We start from the raw sequence: 20,222 nt of genomic DNA, 5'->3' as shown, positions 1-20,222 counted from the left end.
GTGTTTGCTATTGCAGTACTGCAGAGTGTGCAGTGGTCAGCATGAAGTTAAGTTGTGCTTACTGTGTTTGTTGTGGGATGGCGAGAGGAATGTTGATGAGGTTGTTTAGGTTGGGGTGGCTGCATAATTGTGTTATGTATGAGTGTGAAATGGTAAGCACTGTTCATGAAGGTATGAGTAGAAGGCATATGTTGAGTTTGTGTGAGTTGAGAAGTGGGCCATGGATGGAGCAGAGGTTCTGGTCCTTGACCATTACCATGGCCTAACAGAAGCCACCCATGTCCTTCGCGACCCTGAGTTGAAGATATTTGTGTAGCCTTCATAAAGAAAGGAAGAGCGATGAATTTTATGGTGCTTCCTAATGGCCTGATTCTAGTGAGTTGTGCTGGCTCAAGGTTAGTTCGTGCTTGCCAGAGTTGCTTCTTTATATTCCTTCCACTATGTGTGTGTTAGCCAGGTGGGGAGGCACATCAGTATTTGGGACCTCCTTTTGCTTCATAGATACTTGCTTCTGGTGACCCAGAGGTGTTACTTTGTAATTGCCTCTGCATAGTCATTTCTTTGTAAGGGACCTTCGATGGATGAATGTTTTTGCTTCCTTATTTCCTTCTTCTAGTTGGTGTTGATATACGTACTACTTGTATTTCACTGACGCCTTGTTGCTACACTCAGCCTCATATACTTCAGAGGTCAATAAAATGGATGTTGTTCAGTTGGGTTTACATTTAAGCGCTCATTATCAGCACCTTGTTGAGATTCAATTAAAAAATAAGCTTTGTAAATGGGTTTATTGCTATAGTCTTCCACTAAGATGGAAGATGACACTGTTACCCATGGAGGCTCGTTTTCAATGTCCGCCCTTTATTCACACTACTCATTGGAATGTATCAAAAGAAGATCATGTTAATTCATTATCTATTTAATGCATCATGGATAATTTAATCTCCTCAAAGTTGGGTTTCTGAAAAGGGGCGTTTCTAGTGTATTTCCTGAAATTGTGGAGGCTGGGTTCATTGTATCTGGTCAGGGCAGAGCATCCTTGGTCTCAGCATAGATCTTGTTGGTATTGTTTTTAAAACACCATGGCCATCAGCTGGAGTTTGTTAGCACAGATTGTGTTAGTGGTGTGACAGTTGAGTTTCCTTGCATTTAACAGAGTTGTTGTACATAGAGAAAAGTGACATCACTGCATCTAGTATTGCAGTAATTTCCTGCTCAGTGAGTTCACTCTTATTAATGCCAGTAAAAGTCTGTTTTAGCTCCATTCCTTTAAATGCAGAAGCACAATCTCTGCATGTGTTTCCCCATTCAAATCTAAATTGACAATAGTGTCCAGATTACAGCTTGTGGTAACACCGTAATTGTGTATTACTGTCAATGACCTATCTGTCTCATAACGAGAGACACTTTGTTAAATCCATTTTATGTGGAATCTTCATGCATTTCGTTTTACATTTCAACACACATAAGCCCTCTGGCAGCCTCCTGGTGTGTGAGAAGGAATGCTTTTCAGCTATCTGTAGATCTCTGATGCATTGCACTTTGCTACTATTGCTACAACAGTATGTTTTGCTTTACCACACACCAAGCCTTCTTTCCCTGAGGCATAAACACTGTCTATAGGGAGAGAAACAGTGCTATGAAGATGACAAGTAAACAGGTGAAATGTGTTAGCAGGGCATGCTGATTGGATAAACAGGGGTTGGTGTTAGGGTAGGGCCAGAAGAGCCTGGGGAGATTGTTCTGTGCAGCACCAAAGCTATTGGTCGCAGAAGTCTTTGTCTGGGAAGGGAGTGACGAGAGAGGCAAGGAACCTGCATCTCATGCTGCATGTACACCAAGGTAGTAAGGCAGGTGGGAGCATGTAGAGAAACTGCATTTTAAAAGAATGTTGTCACCAGAATGACAGAATAATCTTTTTTTATGATCTACGTTTGATAGAATTGTCAGTCTAATCGGTGCACGTTTGGTGAACTGCAGGCACACGTGCAGGTTGGAGATTGTCAAAAACCTGTGTCAGTGTTGTCCTCTTCTTCTGCAAAAAGTAGTATTTGACCGTCTCTTATCTGATTGGTTATGCCATGAAGTTGCCAAGCGACTCCTCAGTCCTTCCGCGCAAGGTAAATCCCTGTGGTATCATGGGGTTACCACAGTATGTTCAGTGAAGGTCAATGTTAAATGCTCAAAAACAATCTCTTAGTATCCGAGGTACACTGCCCCAGTATATTTTTGGGCCACATGCATATTCCTTCTTCTACAACCCTTGATTAGTGTTATGATGCCCCCTAGTGACAGCCATGTGCTATATAAATGACAAATGCAATGTTACTCCTCATCTTGATTGACTTATTTCCTTATACGTATTTTCAAATGCCAGTGTTAGGGCCCATACATCCCAGGACACATTCCCACCAACACACCACACTACCACCATTCAGGCCTTTCCTGTGGCTTCCTCCAACCTCCACCACACAGCTTCTGTGCTTCTTCAGGCTGAGCCTGAAGGCTGTGGCTCCCATCAACATTAGATGACACTTTACATTTTGCAGTAGTCGTATGATAATCCGCTGCACGCTATGGCTTTTTAGTTAGTAACCGCACATTCAGCCACTGCAGTTCTCCATGGCAAAGTATATTTCTTGATATTGCGCCTGGAAGTGGAAACAGTTCTCCTCTCTCCACAAGTGTCTCTACTGGAGATATCAAGGTGCTCCATGGACAGATTCTTTGAGCTCCAAGTCGGTGGGACCAAGTGAAACCCTCCAGAATGATCATGGGGCAAACCACACTGCTACAGAAATGAAAATCTGTTGGTGATTTTGGCCCTTGGTTCCATCTGCTATTCTTTTCTGAACATTTATGGGTTTGCGAACTATCTTACATATAACTGGCTTGTAGCTTTGTTAAAAATAAGTTTTGTTGTTTCTTTTACCTTGGGATTGCCTGTTTGAGCTTAGTGGAATTCATGATATTACTTTCTTCTCAATTTTACTGATTACTCCATAGTGGCAAATTTAGCACTGTGTTTCAATATATACCAAGCTCTGTAAAATCATGCTATTATTTTAAATGTGTTGTCTATTCTGCTTGGGTTGGTGGCACACTGGTGCAGACTGGTTTGGATTTTTTTCTACCATTTGCAGGCTACAGCCAGGCTGATTAGGAAGGCATTAAGGGTCTTACTTTGAGATGGGTGGTGATAGATTATACTTTACGTCTGCAAGCAGTACTGGATCCCGAGATGAGCCCACCCCAGCGAGGGTATAGTGGCAGCAAGTCCTCCTTCAGATTTGTTAAGTGCATTGCAAAGGGCTCAGACCTACACCTCTACATAATATTTAGGCTAAGATGATCCTATTGTATCATTCCTAGCTGAAAGCCCTGCACCAGCTTCCAGTAGAAGAAAAACACAATTTAACACACTCTGCATTCACAAGGCACCACCATGCCACAGATCTTGCTAACTCACTGAACTTTCAATCCTCCAAACCCATTAGACTGCTAATGCCATGGGCCCATCATCTGCTCGCTCTTCAACTGGCCAAGCACAAACTATCGGGGGGAGGAGGGGTGGGGTTACAATATTTCGCATTCAATGTACTTTCATCTGGAATCTACACCCTCCTCTTCCAGCTCTGGCTCGAGTAAGACTTACCATGATTTAGGAGGCATTATTAATATTGTCAGTCGATGACCCAGTGCCTTCAGTGACACTTTCAGCCCCACCCCTTTAAGCACTTGAAGCATTTGAAAAACAGCATGTCTGTAATACAGTATACTCTACAGTTCACGTTAGTCACAGTTTACTGCCACAATTTCTTCCACCCTTTGAACTAACCAGAAATCTCTGGTATTTCACTTAAAACAAAGGGTACATCTTCAGAACAGCATATCCACACTTAGGAGATAGATCTTTTCAGGAACTAAGATTCTACTTATGGTTCTTGACCCACACACCTTTAACCCGAATCTCCCTTCTGGAAATGTTTGCAAATGGGTGGAGCCATTTTCTTCTTTTACCATCTACTTACGGGCAGTTCTGCTCAGTAGAAAGGTCAGTGTTTAAGCATCCACCTAAGGGAGCCGACCCATGTAACCCCTGCATTCTTATATGTACTACTCTTTTGTTACTGCGGTCTTCTTCTATCCTAAGGCCATGAGGTGTCAATTTGTAGATACATCCATGCAAATTTGTGAAGCGAGTCAATCCTTATCAGGCTATTTAGGCAATCTGTTGAATGTTTGTTTATCATATGAAGAGTCAATATTTTTTTCGAATTCTAAAAATCGAAATGATAACTAAGAGTTTAGGCTTCTTTTGTTGTTGAGAACTTTGTTGGGTGATGATAAACCATATTCAATACACAATATATTATTTTGTGTTTCTACACAAGTAGCTATTTGTGCATTGTGATTTAAGAACATACTTTATTGTGCTTTGGAGGTCTCTTTTCTTGTTGCTGTTTTTATAATCATGCACAAACCATTGTTTACCTTTGAGCTCATGTTTGACCAAGGAAGTAGGCATCCAGGCATGTTTTGTGTTTGAAGAACAGCAAACTTTAGTGATTGATGTGATCTGGAAATTTCCTTTGCTATTCTGTTTTTTTTGTTCCTTTGTTTGCATTTCAACTCAACAAATTGTAGCTGGCTGTCTCATTTTCCCGAGAGTGCAAAGGCAATACCATGAAGCACTTTCACATTAGAGGGGGAGAAATCCCTCCTCTTGTGTCAAATTTTGTCACCGCTAAAGGCAAGCGACATACAGACAGCACTGGGACTGAGAGTCCTTTGGATATAAAGCAAGAATAGTTACCTTTCCTTAAGGTGTTGTACTATCATTAGGTGCCTAAGCTCAAGTACAGCTTTGTAAAGTTTTGTGAGGAAGAGCGTAATACATGTCAGCTATCATTAGAAATTGTCATGATTTTCTTTGGACTTCTTCTTTGAGAAAAATACATCGAATAAGTAACAAAATGGACCTTTGGACTCTTTAGAATGTTTTTGTTTATAACTGTTGAAGTGTTATTGTAGTTTGTAATGTAGCAGCCAAACAGAGGTAGTTTCTTAAAAGGCAAACAGACTGTTTTGTATCCTTGGCGGACCTGTTTTATTCATGTCTTGGGGTGAAATATTGACAGTTCTTAAGAAAGCTGACAAACTAACAGCTCTCTAATAACTACCCTTGCACACCTGGTCCCACAGGTTTGTCTTGATCCTGGCCTTGAGGTGTCATGCCTCCGAGGCAGGAATGGAACATTACGTTGCGCTTGCTCATTCGTTGGCCCTTCTGTCAGCATGGGTCCCAATTTCTGTCAAAGTGATGTGTTTCTTACTGTGACTCCTCCTCAACAAAACCATCAGTTTTTTTTGTTTCACTGCCAGAAAAAGACTTCTGAGCGAAGATACAATAATGACCTTTCAAGTTTTGTTTCACTGCCAGAAAGTCTTGTGATCCCCCAATGACCTTTCGTAGATTGACGTTTGTGAATTTGTTTAGTATAGATGTAATGTCAGACCACTTCCAAAATGTTTCTTTTATTGGTTATAAAGATACTACAATGAGCTCATGACAATACTATATTCTCATTGGTTGGTACACAAAGCGGTTTCTACTGAGAAGTGTGCAGGGGGAGGGTGTTTAGTAAATAGCGTGTAGAAAGCAGCAGGATCTTTTGTATTTTCCCTTTTTTTATGTAACTGGATGTTGGTAGATGAATCATGATAGGGAAGGGAGAGGAACGAAGGAGTATCTAGTGTGACTGTTGTGTAACGGCACGCTTACAAACGCACTCATTCTTTGCTGTTCTGTTTTTCAGAAAACTAAAAGCCCTTCTGTGAGGACACACTGGGGAGGGTAGTATAAGGCTAAATGCGATGATGTTGTTGCGTTTTCCAAAGCCATCCCCCCTTGAAGTGTCCTCGATCTGCTTACCAGTACTTATCAAAGAGAATCTCAAAGTAAATGTTCTTCCTTTGTTCCTTGTTATCCCTACCGCTATGATTGTAACTGTTATTAGCCCTTTACATTTTCAAAACATGGAAGGAAGATCTATTTCTCATCTCTGTGTTAAATTACTTTTATGTGGAACTCCTTAATGTGAAAGGTTGAACCTTGGAAAAGTGGCATGGACACAGCAATGCATAACATACGTAGAGGCCCTGCCTCCAACAACCATGAAATTTCATGAATAGAATTTAATTTAGCTCCAGACAAGGAGCTTTGGAGCACGTGAAGTTTAGGCCCTGATGAAATTTTAATAATGCAAGTTAAGTTCTCAAAATTCACTAATTTCACGTTATGTGAAGTTTGTGAAATGTAACGAAATGTAATATTATGCAATTTTGCATAACTTCTTTTGAGCGCGTACTCACCTCACGTAAAAAAAAAAAGTATCTCAGATACCGGCTGGAGACTGGTTCACACAGAAATTGACTCAATGAGAGACATTTTCTGCTCTCATCATTCTCCTGATATCTCGTTAGATATTTCTTTTAATTGAACTGCAGGTTCACTTAAAAAAAGATCAATACACATAAACCCTGTCTCATAGGCGACCAATATATCTATAATATTATCTTAATTCACACCCAGGAATTAAGAATAAAGTTGTGAAAGCGGTGTGCCTGTGGATTTTAATCACTTTTTGTCACGAGTTGAGTGAGATTGCTGATCGCTCTACTGCACTTCACGCATTCTGTATTTGTTTGGACACTTTTCTTTCTTCTTTTCTTTTCTGGGACATAATGACTGTCTATGATGAGAAAAGGGGCCCAATCTGGCGAGTACCTGCCAGTTACACTGAAGGTTGTGCGCCCGTGACGGGTCATTTTGTCCTTTTCACATTTTTTCACTTTTTGATGTACTGTTGACTTTATTTTCCAGACATCGATAGTGTTCTTCTTCACTGTCAATTGAAAATCGAAACAGGTTGTTCGTAATTTGAATTTTAAATCAAGGGCAATATACTGAGAACACCACTTAAAAATAGTAATAAGAAGGGTGTTGCAGCAGAAGAAATGGATGAGATACATTCTTTCTGCGGTAATATTATAGATATATTGGTCGCCTATGAGACAGGGTTTATGTGTATTGATGTTTGACGAGTGGAGGGCAACCCTGGCGCTCTTTTTCCCTCTTGGCTCCTTTTGATCTTTTGACTAGGTGTGAGTGTTTGATTGGTTCAGAGGCTCCGTCCATCACCACCCCCTTTTGTACTCCTTTTGAAGTAGATCACTTAAAAAAAGACACAAAATACTGGCAGACAACATTTTACTCCCAAAAGTCAGTTCCCACTTACCATGTCCGTTGCTTTTTAAAGTCTTAGTAGGTCTTATTATAAGAGTATTCAAGCCATTATGGGAGTGGAGCGGGATCCCTTTAAGAAATATGCCAGTATTTTAAGTCACACTAAAACAAACCAAAAGGTTATGAGATCAATTAACTAATTTACTACAGAATCAGATTTAATTCGTACTTCAGAAAATGGCCCATACAAGAATGGCACACCCGAAACAGTATCCTAACATTAATTTCAGGCAAAGGAATTGACTTTAAGACCAGGGTTTCATTGGCATAAGAAAGCAATTAAAAATAATTCTCATAGCTGATGATGTCATCGTATGGCGTTCCAGGTCTATGAATTGACTGCTATGAGCATGATTCTCCATGACAAGGAGCAGTTTTATCACTGTGTATCAAAAACAAGTTTACTGTACCCGCTTCATCTAAAGATGAAATATAAAACCATGTGTTATATATCCCTTGGGGCTTCAGTCTCCAGTATTGGAAACAGACAATCTTCAAAATACATTAAAATTGAAGATTAGAGAATACACTATTATACTACGTAAGATTTTCAGAGTTTTGATTTTCAGCTGTTGTGATCACGTTGAAAACCTGATTAGTTTTGAGATCATTTTCGTTTGCCTGGAATAAGCGTGGCTGAATATGCAAGTGCATACTTAATAATTGGAACAACTCATACAGAATTGATGATTGGTCTGTCAACATGTAGACTGATTTTGCTCCTCATCGTTACTGGATACCTGCTTTGCAGATTGATTAATCGTAAAATTGTTAGATCAGTGCATGTAGAAGACTAGTGTGATTCGAGAAGCAGGGAGAGAAGTCTGCTCCCTTGCTTTGAGTACTTGTGGGAGGGCTTTTATTTTGTTGACTGACATATTCTACACAAAGATGAAGGCCCCAAGCATAAGGCCTTTGCTTGTTTCTTATGTGTGCCTGTGTCTTCTCAGTGCCATTCTCAGTCGCTTGCTTCTGGGTAAACTAATATTATATGCGCTTTGTTGCTGTTGCCTAAGCACACCATAAAAGGGTTATGAGCATGTGAAGATCATAGTCATTGCAGGGCATATGCTATTTACCTGACTTTGCCCATGTATAATATACTAAAAATAAATGTACTTTTAATATAGCAGCATCGCAGGGCAGTGGTCTTGAATTTAAAACGCACATCGGCGTCCTCATGGCATATGTATGTGAATGCAATTAGCCACTCTAAAGAAGAAGCTAAGGAACAATCACCGAGATCCTAAGGAGGACATAATTCTCCTATGACTTGATTTGAATCTGGACAACACTAGACTGGGTGGCGACTTGACCTATAGAAGGATTTTGCTGCCATAATGAGGGTGACCTCCCCACCCCCCAACAACGGTAGTACGTTTTTACAAGAAGAAGCCCTACTGGGATCCTAGTTATTATATACAGGTCCCTACAAGAATCTTCACAACCTTTACTTTGAGTTACTGTATCTTTGTAAGTGGGAGAATCGATTTGTTGGTGTTGAAGACGGTGGCTATTAAATTGTCTGTGATCCACCAAAACATGTCGTCAAAATGTATAATACTGAATCTGTGTAAACTGTGGCAGCGATAGATGGTGATTCGGACACTACATGAAGTATCCTTCACCACTGATTGAACTGATCAGTATGTCTGTATAAACAATTCTTTTGTCTGTTTTTGTCTCTTCCTGTTTTTTTTAAAATGTTGTTTTATATTTATTTTAGAACATTGTTTTGCGCCGTACTGTGAAGATTTTAATTGCAAGATTCCTCTATCTTTGACGTTATAGATGTACACTTTGTAAAGTTTTAAAGGTAGAATGGTCAATACGCTATTAAAGTTTTGTGTCTTTCAAATACTGCTGTGGTACTGGATTTGTAGTGGTAGCAAATTGCCCAAGGGTTGAGGGAGGAATGTAAGATATGTATGTGGATTGATTTGTTTCCCAAGAGGAGATTGAACCTTAATGCTGGGCAGTGAGAGGCAGTTCATGGCATGAATACTAGTCAGGCTAAAGAAAGCTGTGTACTCACTCATGCACTCTTCAATTTCTATCTTCCCTCTCTAGCCAAGCAGGAGGGGCTAATGTATTTCCTCATAGGTTAGCTGAGATAACCTATTAATGCGTGTAGATGTGCTAACTATTGTAAGATGGTTTACAGGGGTTTCTTTAAAGATTAGAAAAATATGGTGGCACCATTAGGTACGTTTTAAATGTGTAGAGAACAAAAAGATCGGAGTTTGGTTAGATACAGGGTTCATACTTGGTGGATGAGCAATGCTACGTTAGATGTAGATAGCATTTGTTTTATTGGTGTCATTTTTACACGCTCTTTCACATGACCAGTGACTTTGTTCAAGGATTGTAAGCACACCTCTAAATGAGGAGATGTCCTCCTTGGTAAAACTGGATATCTGAAGAGATGTCTAATGAAAGAGTATATATTTTCTGGATGGCAACACTGACTATAATCTAAATAAGGCCAAGGTCGGTAAATCTAATGCTAGTAGGGCTCAGTAAAGACATGTCCAAGCATCACTTCATTTCACTACAAGTTCACCCTGGGAAGAGGATACCATGTGGATCCTTAATGCAGGGATTCTGCCTGCTCTTTGAGGCATACATCCGGAAGGTAAGCGGTGTTCTTATTTTGATGCTCTTCAGGCCTTCAGGCCTAGTGTATGTGTCCATCTTACAGCCAGAAGTGTGCCTGCGGAAGACAAGACCGCTCCAGGTTTACAAAGGAAAGATAGCCTTTGCAGTTGTCCTTCCATCTGGTTGACTGTAGGGTTTCACCAGCCAAAGGAAGTGCTAGACTTAACAGGGATATAAATTGCCTTCTGGAAGCAAATCTTTTCAATGTTACTATGTGTATCTTTAGGGACTGAAGCCTGGCATTCCAGCGGAGCCAGCACCACTGATATTTGGTGGTCCAACCGGAGTAGCAGCGGGCCACAGCTCTCACACGGATGCAACATTTATGGGAAGAAACACCGTGCGGGAACTACAGAAACTCTTCCAGGTAAGATTTACTTAACTTGAGTTAAAAGATTATAGAGAGGCAAGCTTTCCCTACAATGGTCTCTCACGTTTAATGTCTGAAACCTCAGAAGTTTCCAAGATGGACCTTTTTGGGAGATTCACTGTGAATGCCCAAATGAAGTTATACTTTCAAATCCGACCTACTGGTTGGCTACACTGTATAGGGGAGTGCTATAGTCACAAAGACATGAACATACACATAGAGACCCCAAACATACGTTCTGGGATGATGCACAGGCTTGTAATGTATCTGCCATAAGATGTTGTGTTTTAAGCAATGCCTAAGCATGTTTCAGTGCCGGCGTTAAGCACTTGAAAAAAAAAATCAATTTTAACTGCAATGGGTATGTTACCGACTGGAACCAATTATAGATCAACATGTTACGTTTTAGTCAATCACTTAATTTTCTGCCATTAAAAGGTTGTAAATATTTGCAATGCAAATGGTTAAAAGTAAAAAAACAAATTCCCACCCCTGTCTAGTATTAACCATGTAGCATGTTCTCACCCTCCTGTTCTAGGTTCTGGCCACAACCAGACCTGCACACAGTGCACAGTTCTCAGTAAAACAACTTTCGGTCTAGGATCCCCTGCTCCACGAATAGCTCCCTTATGCTTCTCTGATGTGGGACTGCACTAAATGTAATACCTTAGAATACAGCGGGGCCCTCATACTAGGTTCATGTCTAATATCAGGGGAATTAGGCCAATGTACAAATATTTCAATTTTGGAACATATGACTGCTTTTACTTTTACAGCCATAAATAGAAAAGTATGTATTACAGTATTGCAAATTGGTTGGTGTTGCCGCATGTAGTAATTTGCCTACCATGTTTAATAATTGCCTATCATTAGGGTGCAGGAACCACCAGTTCATTACAGACTGCATATTTTGATTGTAAAGTCCTTTCAACATGCATCCCGCCTATTTTGTGGAACTGTAGACACGACAAATTAGGTTCAACATCATGTATGATGTGCCAGCCTGTCACTGTTGTGGTTTCAGCTTCTTCAGTTGCAATTTCGTATGTAGCAATGAAATGCATCATGCCAGTAAAATGCGGGTAGTAACAAGTTACTTCTAGTACTACTGAGCAACGTAGATCTGCTGGACTTTCCTCAGGGGGTACACTGTGTGGTAGTAGAGCAAGCCTTAAAGTCCTGGGGTGCAAGTTATTCATGTGATCATTCAAGTTCTGATGATTTTTTGGGGTTGCTCCCCCACTCTAAGGAAAGGTGTAATTATGTGCCAGAAGTAGTTCTCGGGGTTTGTTTTTATGAATACGTTTTCTTGTATTTCTATATCATGTGTTTTTTGAGAATATTCTCCTTTTATAATTTCTGTGACATAGTTCAACAAAAATGAGAACCACAGGCTTAAAAAAACCAAACAGTGTTGTTAGCAACAATTGTGGTCTTGAGTAATAAGATACGAGATATGGATGGGCCGTGCCATTCCTCTCTGGGACATTCCATCAGTGGGAAGATGTAGGGAAGCTCAAACTGAGAGTACCTACTTGGTATTACCCAAGCTGACACTTCCTTTCCAAACTCGAGAGCAAACAAGTGTTTGCACTTAAATTGGGATTACAAGGTATGCATGGAATTTTACTCAGATCCCCCACACATTTCACCAGGTAAAGTCTACCAAAATGCGTGCAATCAAAAAAATCCCAATATTCTGAATTTTGCAGCTCTCAACGAAAAAACCAATGGCAACTTCGCGTTCTCCTCCAGCCCTACCTGCTGATTTCGGAATGGAGAAATGATACTGCGCTAGGGAAAAACGGAATCTCATGGTATTCATAGAACCCTGGGTGGGAAATCTCTGAAACTTGGAAGAGGGCTTAAATGGACGAACCTCCACCTGCTGAGTGAGCTAGGCTTTGTGCACCTTTTCAAACATTGTGGGCCCGAGAAAATGTTGATTTTCTATTTTTGTATCCTGGCCCAACAATGGAAGGCCACAACTATAAACCTAACAATGAAGAAATCAATTGTGACTGACCTTATATTACAGGAGCTCACATCCCGCATGAGTAATGTCACTCCCTCTTTGCAAATAGTTCAGTTCAGTGCATGATGTGTCAACTATCACCCGGACAGTGCAAGCATGGTCAGGGGTAAGATTGACACAGGAAGAAAGGCAACAAAATGGATGAGGGTTGCGGACATAAAGAGGTTTTCCAGACTTGCACCCATTTATGCAACTGGTGTGTACTTTGGTGGACATTAGAAATGTAGAAGCGACAGAACATGCTTTCTGTCTCCAATAAATCTTTCTATAGTTTGGTTGAATGCACTGTATTTCAAACACTGAAACGATTTGGAATGTATTGTGGAATGCAGAGAGGATTCCCTCTCTTGCTTTATTTTTCATTGTGGTCTATTCTTAAAAGTTTTACAAATATAGGAGAGCGTGGAATATAAATCTGTTCTTTGTTGTCTTTTTTTCCAGAAACCAGATGGTTTGCCAGTTCACCTCAAAGGTGGATATGCAGATAAATTGCTCTACCGGATAACTATGGTGTTGGCTCTTTGCGGCACGGTCTACAGTCTTGTGGCCCTCTACCTGGCAGCCCAACCCCAGAATAAGAAGTAGACGAAGGTCAAAAGTTTATATGAAGGTCAAACGTTTTCCTCAGTTTTCCTTTAAACAGTGTCATGTCCATTAATAAAACAACTAATGTGAGCCAGGGGTTGGGTCAACATTTTTGTTCCTCTGAGGAAGACCAGTTTTCTCTCTATATTTATTTCATTATTGTTAGTATTTAAAGAGAGCAGACCTGAAACCATGGGCAATGGAGTGCTTTATAGATAACCAGAAGTACAATGAAAAAGGGAGATAATAACGGGTGTGGGAGGGTGAGAAAACATTTAAGATGTTAGAGTTGAACTGATATGCTCATGGAGGTGGGGAGTGATTTACAGGTGGGTTTTCAGCCTTCTCCTGAATTGTAGAATGTTGTCATTGGTCCTCAGATTTTCAGGCATTTAATTTCAGTGTGTCACTGTCAGACATGAAAAGGCCTGGCTTATGGTCTTGGACTTTTTAACTTTCCAGATTTCTAGAAACAGTTGTTAGTGGTTTCTGATACTTCTATATCCTAGTTGTTATTGGTTTCTGGAGCTCCTATCTCCTCTGGAGATATTGATTTCCTCTTACATGATGATTGGCAGCCCTAGACATACAGCTTTATGTATGATTCTGGCCATTTTGGAATGTATTCTAATATTTAGATGGAGCCAGTGGAGATAGTTCAGTATTCTTGTTAGAAATGGGGTCTCTAGTAGGCAATGATTTGCACCTTTGTCCAAGTAGGGACCCTTCTTCCTAGTCAGGATAAGGGAGTTACTCTCCTAAAATAACCCCTGCTCACCCCCTAGGCAGCTTGGCAAGAGCAGTCAAGCTTATCTTAGAGGCAGTGTGTAAAGCATTTGCACATAACCAACAGTAACACAGTGAAAGCACTGCAAAAGGACACCACACCAGTTTAGAAAAATATCCAATATCTATATATAATTAAGACAAGACCAAAAACGATAAAAATCCTCAATACAGTACTTAGAAATCTTCAGTTAATAAAATAACCTTGAAATACAGTTCTTGAAGTCGATAGCTCCGTCCGAGGCTATAACAGCTTTGTGAACAAACAAATCCAAACAGTTCTGGCTGACCGCGGCGTCGCGGGCCAGCTACGGTGTCAGGAAGACCCGCAAAATAGTACCTTTAGAAATGCAGGGAGTCGGCGACTTCTCGTTGAGCTTCCGAAAGCATGGCTTCGGCAGGCGTCGGTTCCGGAGGTCGGTGCAGGAGTCGTCGGGGCCCTTGAAGTCACACGCGTTGCAGATCGAACTCCTCGCAGTTGAAGTCAGGAGCGCTGGCATCGGCAGGCGTCAGGTGCTGCGGTGCAAAGTGCAGCGCTGCGGCATGCGATGCCCTCAGGTCACGGTGCGAGCAGCAGCGTCAGATGGCGTCGTCGGTGAGACCAGGGTCGCATTGCAGAGTGATGCGGTGCTCGTCGCCGTGCTGGCAGGTCACGGTGCAAGCAGTGTTGTCATCGTTGCTGAAGCGCTATAGTCAACTGACGAACTGGAGTCGATGGCGCCGGCGTCGGTAGGCCAAGGCTGTGGTGCGTGATGAGGGCGGTGAATCATGTAACTTTACGAGCGGTGCCCTCGAACCACGGTGCAGGTAGTGGCATCAATTTCGGCATGGAGCATCGTCGTCGGGGATACTAAGGCGGCGGTGTGAATCGAAGCTGTGGGGAGTGCGGTGCCCACAGGTTGCGGTGCAAGCAGCAGCTCAGAGGCGGCATCCGCAGGTGTTGTCGGTGAAACCAGGGTTGCGGTGCAGCATTGCGGCAGTGCCCTCTGCGTTGCCTTCAGGACACGGAGTTGGCAGCGGCGTCGTAGATGGCGTCGGGTTGCTTTTTGTTCTGCTGCAACGCAAAACACTAAGTCCCCAGTGCTGAGGGCAGAAGAACTTGAAGTCTTTGCTGTTCCTGAGACTTCTTGAACAGGGGGCAAGCTCTACCTCATAATATGGGCAGGGTTTTTACTTTTGCCAAAAGATTTGACACCCTAATTATAAATGACACCCTTAATAAGAATAGAAATACTGTATCGACAAGAAGTTTAAACACTATATCTTCTAGTAGTGTTTCTGTTAGTGGGGATGAGGGGACCAGCAGTACTAACATAGAACAGGCCAATGGAGTACCAGCTCCTACCTCTTCTTCTTCTTTTTTAAAGGAGGTCCAACGTATAAAAATTGGCAATTCGAGACAGCGGGACCTAAGGGGAGAGGGCACGGCAAGCCCAAGAGAGGTAAAAGGGGCGTCCGGAAACTCAGACGTAAGAACCCATTACCAGACCAGATCATGGCAGGCCAACCAGAGGAGGTAGATTGCACCAATGATATCCAGATAATGAATCTGACGGACAGAAACTTTTCCCAAGATACTCTAACAGCACTTAAGAAGGGGTTGAACTTTTGTCCAACGGGTTTTTGCAATATAATTGATGTGAAAATTGATATGTATAAATTTGTAAGACAACTAAAGATTAAAAAATTCTTTGCAGCAACTGGTGTGGAAATAAATCAATCTTCTAAACATATGTGGGGGGATGTTACCATTCACGATGTGGAAGCAACAAGACTACTCCTTTCCATTACTGAGAATGAAAACGATCCTATCACATTACAGCGGGTATTGCAAGAACTTGATTACTGTACCAATTATAGTGAGGATAGTGGTTTAAAAAGCAAATCTAAATGGACCCCCAGATTGGCTAGTAACAACAATATTGATGCATTTTTTAAAATCATAATGCAAGAATTGAATCTATTGGAAAAGAAGATTATTACATCTAAAACCTCTTCTCGTCCGAGTAATCTCATGTTGAGTGAAAAAACAGCCTTAAAAACGTTGGCAGCGGATCCCTCCCTTGTAGTCAAAGAAGCAGACAAGGGAGGGAATGTGGTAATAATACACAAAACCAACTATGATAATGAAATCATGAGCCAACTTAATAATCAAGCCTGTTATATCCAACTACCCTCTAACCCGATCTTTGGAATAGTAACGAAAATTAATGATTTTTTGAAATCTTGTCATCAAGAAACTATCCTATCAGACAAGGAGTACAAATACCTATTAGTAGACCGTCCTCGCTTCCCATGCCTATATACCTTACCTAAGGTTCATAAGGACACTACCTGTCCACCTGGAAGACCTATAGTGTCTGGTATTGGGGGGCCTACCGAGAAACTATCGGAATTTGTAGACATCTTTCTACGACCCTATGTCACCAGCCTTGCCTCTTATATTAAAGATACCAAGGACGTACTTAACGTCTTTAATGACTTTAATTGGGAGCCAGAAATGATAATGGTCACTATGGATGTATCACAACTGTACACTAATATCACACATGATAAGGGTATTTCAGGTTTGGAATATTTTTTATTCAAAAGACCTATTGAATTACTAGATCATACAAATATGCTCTTAGCTATGTCTAGAATCATCTTGGAGAATAATGTTTTCCTGTTTAAAGACACTTGGTACCGCCAGAAATGCGGGGTAGCCATGGGTTTCAGATTTGCGCCGTCTTTTGCCTGCCTCTATATGGGGTGGATGGAGACGAAGCATATCTGGGGCCCTGGTGGTGCTGACTGGCACGATTGTATCAATTACTATGGAAGGTACATAGATGACCTTTTATTTATCTGGACGGGTACCGAGATCCAACTTTTGAATTTTTTTGAGTACATGAACAACAATATGTACAATGTGACTTTCACCATGAACTACAGTCGCTCTGAAATAACTTTTCTGGACCTCAAATTCTATGTACACAATGGTAAACTTTGTAGCACACTTTTCAGAAAGGAGACCTCATGCAATGCTGTGTTACACGGAAGTAGTGCACATCCCAAGTCACAAGTTAATTCAATTCCGTTTGGCGAGTTCTACAGAGCTCGCCGTAACTGTAGTGAAGACACTGACTTTACTGTATGTGCTAATGACATAGAAAACAGATTTTTATCCAGGGGATACAGTAAGGCTGTTATTAGTAGAGCTAAAAACAGGGCGGTTAAACTTAAACGTAATGTAACACTTCAAACGAGACCTAAAAACACTGTGACTAGAAAATTGGTAAGATTTGTGACTAGCTACAATTCATGGTCCACTAACATCTATAGAATTTTAAAGAAATACTGGTTCATGTTAACTGCAGATCCTGTATTAAAAGAACATATATTGCCGCATCCATCAATGACTTTCCGGAGAGGCATTACGATTGGAAACATGATCAGTCCCAGCTATCCTACGAACACTCGTAAAACATCTTGGCTACACTCTCACAATAAGGGCTCTTATAGATGTGGGAACTGTAGTATGTGCAGAATGTCACTACATGGGACAAAGTATTTCAACTACAACGACTCAGGTACTTACCATATTAAAACCCACATTGACTGTACAACTACGTATGTCATATATGCTATACTTTGTAAATGTGGCAAAGTTTACATTGGGAGTACTATCAGAAAACTGAGAGACCGTGTCAGTGAACATTTCAGGGGTCTTAAGAATAGGGACAACAGAGTTCCGATTGCTGCACATGCCATGGATTGTCCGGCACAAACAGAACATCTGACTATGTCCTTCCATGGCATAGAGACCATGCCCATAGATATAAGGGGTGGGAATCGCGAACTCAGATTAAGACAACAGGAAGCTCGTTGGATAATGCGGGTTCATGCAGTGGAGCGGGGTTTGAATTTTGAAGAGGAACTACAATTCTTTCTGGTATAATTTCACCGCTAGTCAGAACAGAATCTCATGCCTCTAAGATATGATGGATTTTTATATCTTAAGTATACTGTAATTCGAATCCTTCTGTAACATGTACAGGTTGAATCATGTATCACTGTATAATTCTTTTGGATGTGCATTTTTTGTGAATACCTAAAGCACACTATGTTTGGACTGTACTGTATTTGGAATATTGACCTTACTGTTTGTGATATATAATTTTTCTTATTTCTTCGATCTTCCGCTTTCTAAATAATGGATGTTATTAACATGCTTTTGTTTCACCTATTATCTTACATCTACCACCTTTGTGTGACACTCTCCTATCTTATAGGACACTGTACCGGGTGGGGTAGTCTAGGATTAGTATGTACTAATAATATCCTTTCCTATGCTATACTGATATAATGTTTCAGACTTTGGAATGGGCACGCATCACCTGGGTTATGCTCAACCAGTTTTGATGGATTTTGGGAATTTAGATAATGTTTCTAAGACCTTTTTACTGCTAAAAGATGGCGGCCATGTAACTATAGGTACGATAGTCCTATCTCTATTTTTATTTCTTGGAACCCCACAAGCAAGGTGATGATAAGGAGACAGATAAGATGGCGCGTGTGCTGTACGCCAGTGAACGCTAGGAAACACTCTTTTTCCCTTCCGGACTCTGTACTCGGAGGTACGTTTGGATGTCTTTGATATGAATTTCGGATACTTACATGATTTGCGTACTTGTGGAATATCACTTAATTAATGAGGTATTTTTGGTTTGTGATCCGGGAATATTATTGGTTTAACGTTTGTCTCCAGACCGGTTAACGAAGTACTAGGAGGGTGTTTTCACTATGAATTTGGATAAACGTAAACATACAATTGAGTGGAATAATTCTTTTAATGTGCTATACCTACTTACACGTTAGATAGATTATGTATTACTGATATTGCTTTCACTTGACTCGTAGGATACTTTTGAACACTTTTTTCATGGATTGGGTGGACACAAACTAATTACTGGAAGGATTGGACGTTTCTCTTATTGGATATGTACTTGGAGTAGGACGCTCTTTTGGAACGAAGTGAGTGTACCACAAGTATGTCACTGATTTGGATTTTTATATAGGAAGCCCGTATTATGAGACTTACGCAGGTAGAGAATAGAGCTTGTGCGTACTCACGATTTTCAATATTGTTGCAGATTTTGAACTAGAACAAAACGCCTATTTTTCACCTATATGACTGTTTCATGAGACATATTTGGTGAGCATATTTTGTGATTATTCTTACTGCACTTTGATTTGCATGTTTCTTTTGGCTCATAGATACGTTATTCACTTAGTTAGGTGTGAATCGGGTCTATCCTCTAGACACAATCTCGACTTTGGGCTTTTTCTGTGGTCGCCTTCATTTGGTCTATCTTTCTCTCCATATTCTTGTTAGCATTTTAAGAACGTAAGAATTGGATTTTCACTATTCTTATAAATTTCTGTGCCTTAGTGGACTAATAATTTTCAATGTTTGTATTTTACAATGCAACATCTTAACTTTGAATGAGTTCTTAGTGCAAACTACTCAAACTTTGTTCTCAATCTCTATATCAGCTCAATTTTTTGTTTGAACGGATGCCACTTTGTATATAAAACTGTAAATAGGACGTTTTTTTATTTTATGACAGTATTATTTTAGTGGAACGCGATTGTGATTATGTTTATTGTAATATTTACAGCCCTGACGAAGTCTATTGGTCTTGACGACCTAGACGAAACACGTGTTGGCAGCGGTTGTTTCTTTCCTTAATGTGTGAAGATTGGATTCTACCAAAGAACAGAAATTTTTTATGAAGAATAAAATGAAGAACATTTAAAACATTGGGACTTGATATTTTGAATTGACTTAATCTCTTTCAGCTCAGGATCTATTGTGTGTGTTGTAACTGTTTAACTGTGGCCCCTTGGTGTCGTAGGTTTTTTGACTCTGGTGGGGTGACCAGAATCTGATCCTTCTGAGCTTACCAAATATTGTGATTGAAATAATAACTATCTCTTCCCAGCGCAAATTATCCTCTATCACCCGTTTTGTTGTTATTGTACTGTAAGCTCTACCTCAAGCCCTTGGAGATACTCAAGGAAAGAAGTTGTAGAAAGTACAGTCTAGTCCTTTCACTGCTCAAGACAGAAGCAGCCACTGCAGGCCAACACAGCATGGCACTTCAGCAAAGTGGTAGTTCCTCCTCACAGCTTCTCCAGCTCTTCTTCTTGGCAGTCTTCTTGGTCCAAAAGAGTTCTAAAGTTCAGGGGTTTGGCCTACTTTCTAAAAGTGGTATTTTCAAACCTAGAATGTAAAAACCACCATCACTAAAAGATGCATCTCTAGATTCTGAGTTCAGGCATACTAAACTTTATTTTCCTAACTAGTTCCCTGGGCCAGTTATGTTTATAAGATGTTATAAACAAACTCCCCAGTCTGTCCTATGGGGAACAGGTAGCCTTGCAATAGTGAAAAACTAGATTGGCAGTATTTCACTATCAGGACATGCACACAA

General features: G+C 40.6%; 1 protein-coding gene across 1 annotated transcript in view; it reads left to right on the top strand.

The window, feature by feature from the left end:
* Positions 1–20,222, top strand: part of LOC144782649 (cytochrome c oxidase subunit 7A2-like, mitochondrial) — an 83,502-nt gene that overhangs the window by 60,256 nt on the left and 3,024 nt on the right. Inside the window, exons 2-3 of the mRNA XM_078662005.1 lie at positions 10,194–10,334; positions 12,814–12,982. Of these exons, the coding sequence (XP_078518131.1) occupies positions 10,194–10,334; positions 12,814–12,957 (285 nt within the window). The 3' untranslated portion in view covers positions 12,958–12,982. The remainder of the gene's footprint in view (positions 1–10,193; positions 10,335–12,813; positions 12,983–20,222) is intronic.

Source organism: Lissotriton helveticus, chromosome 9 (assembly GCF_964261635.1).
Source record: "Lissotriton helveticus chromosome 9, aLisHel1.1, whole genome shotgun sequence".
Taxonomy (NCBI): domain Eukaryota; kingdom Metazoa; phylum Chordata; class Amphibia; order Caudata; family Salamandridae; genus Lissotriton; species Lissotriton helveticus.
This window is presented reverse-complemented; position numbering and strand designations above follow the sequence as displayed.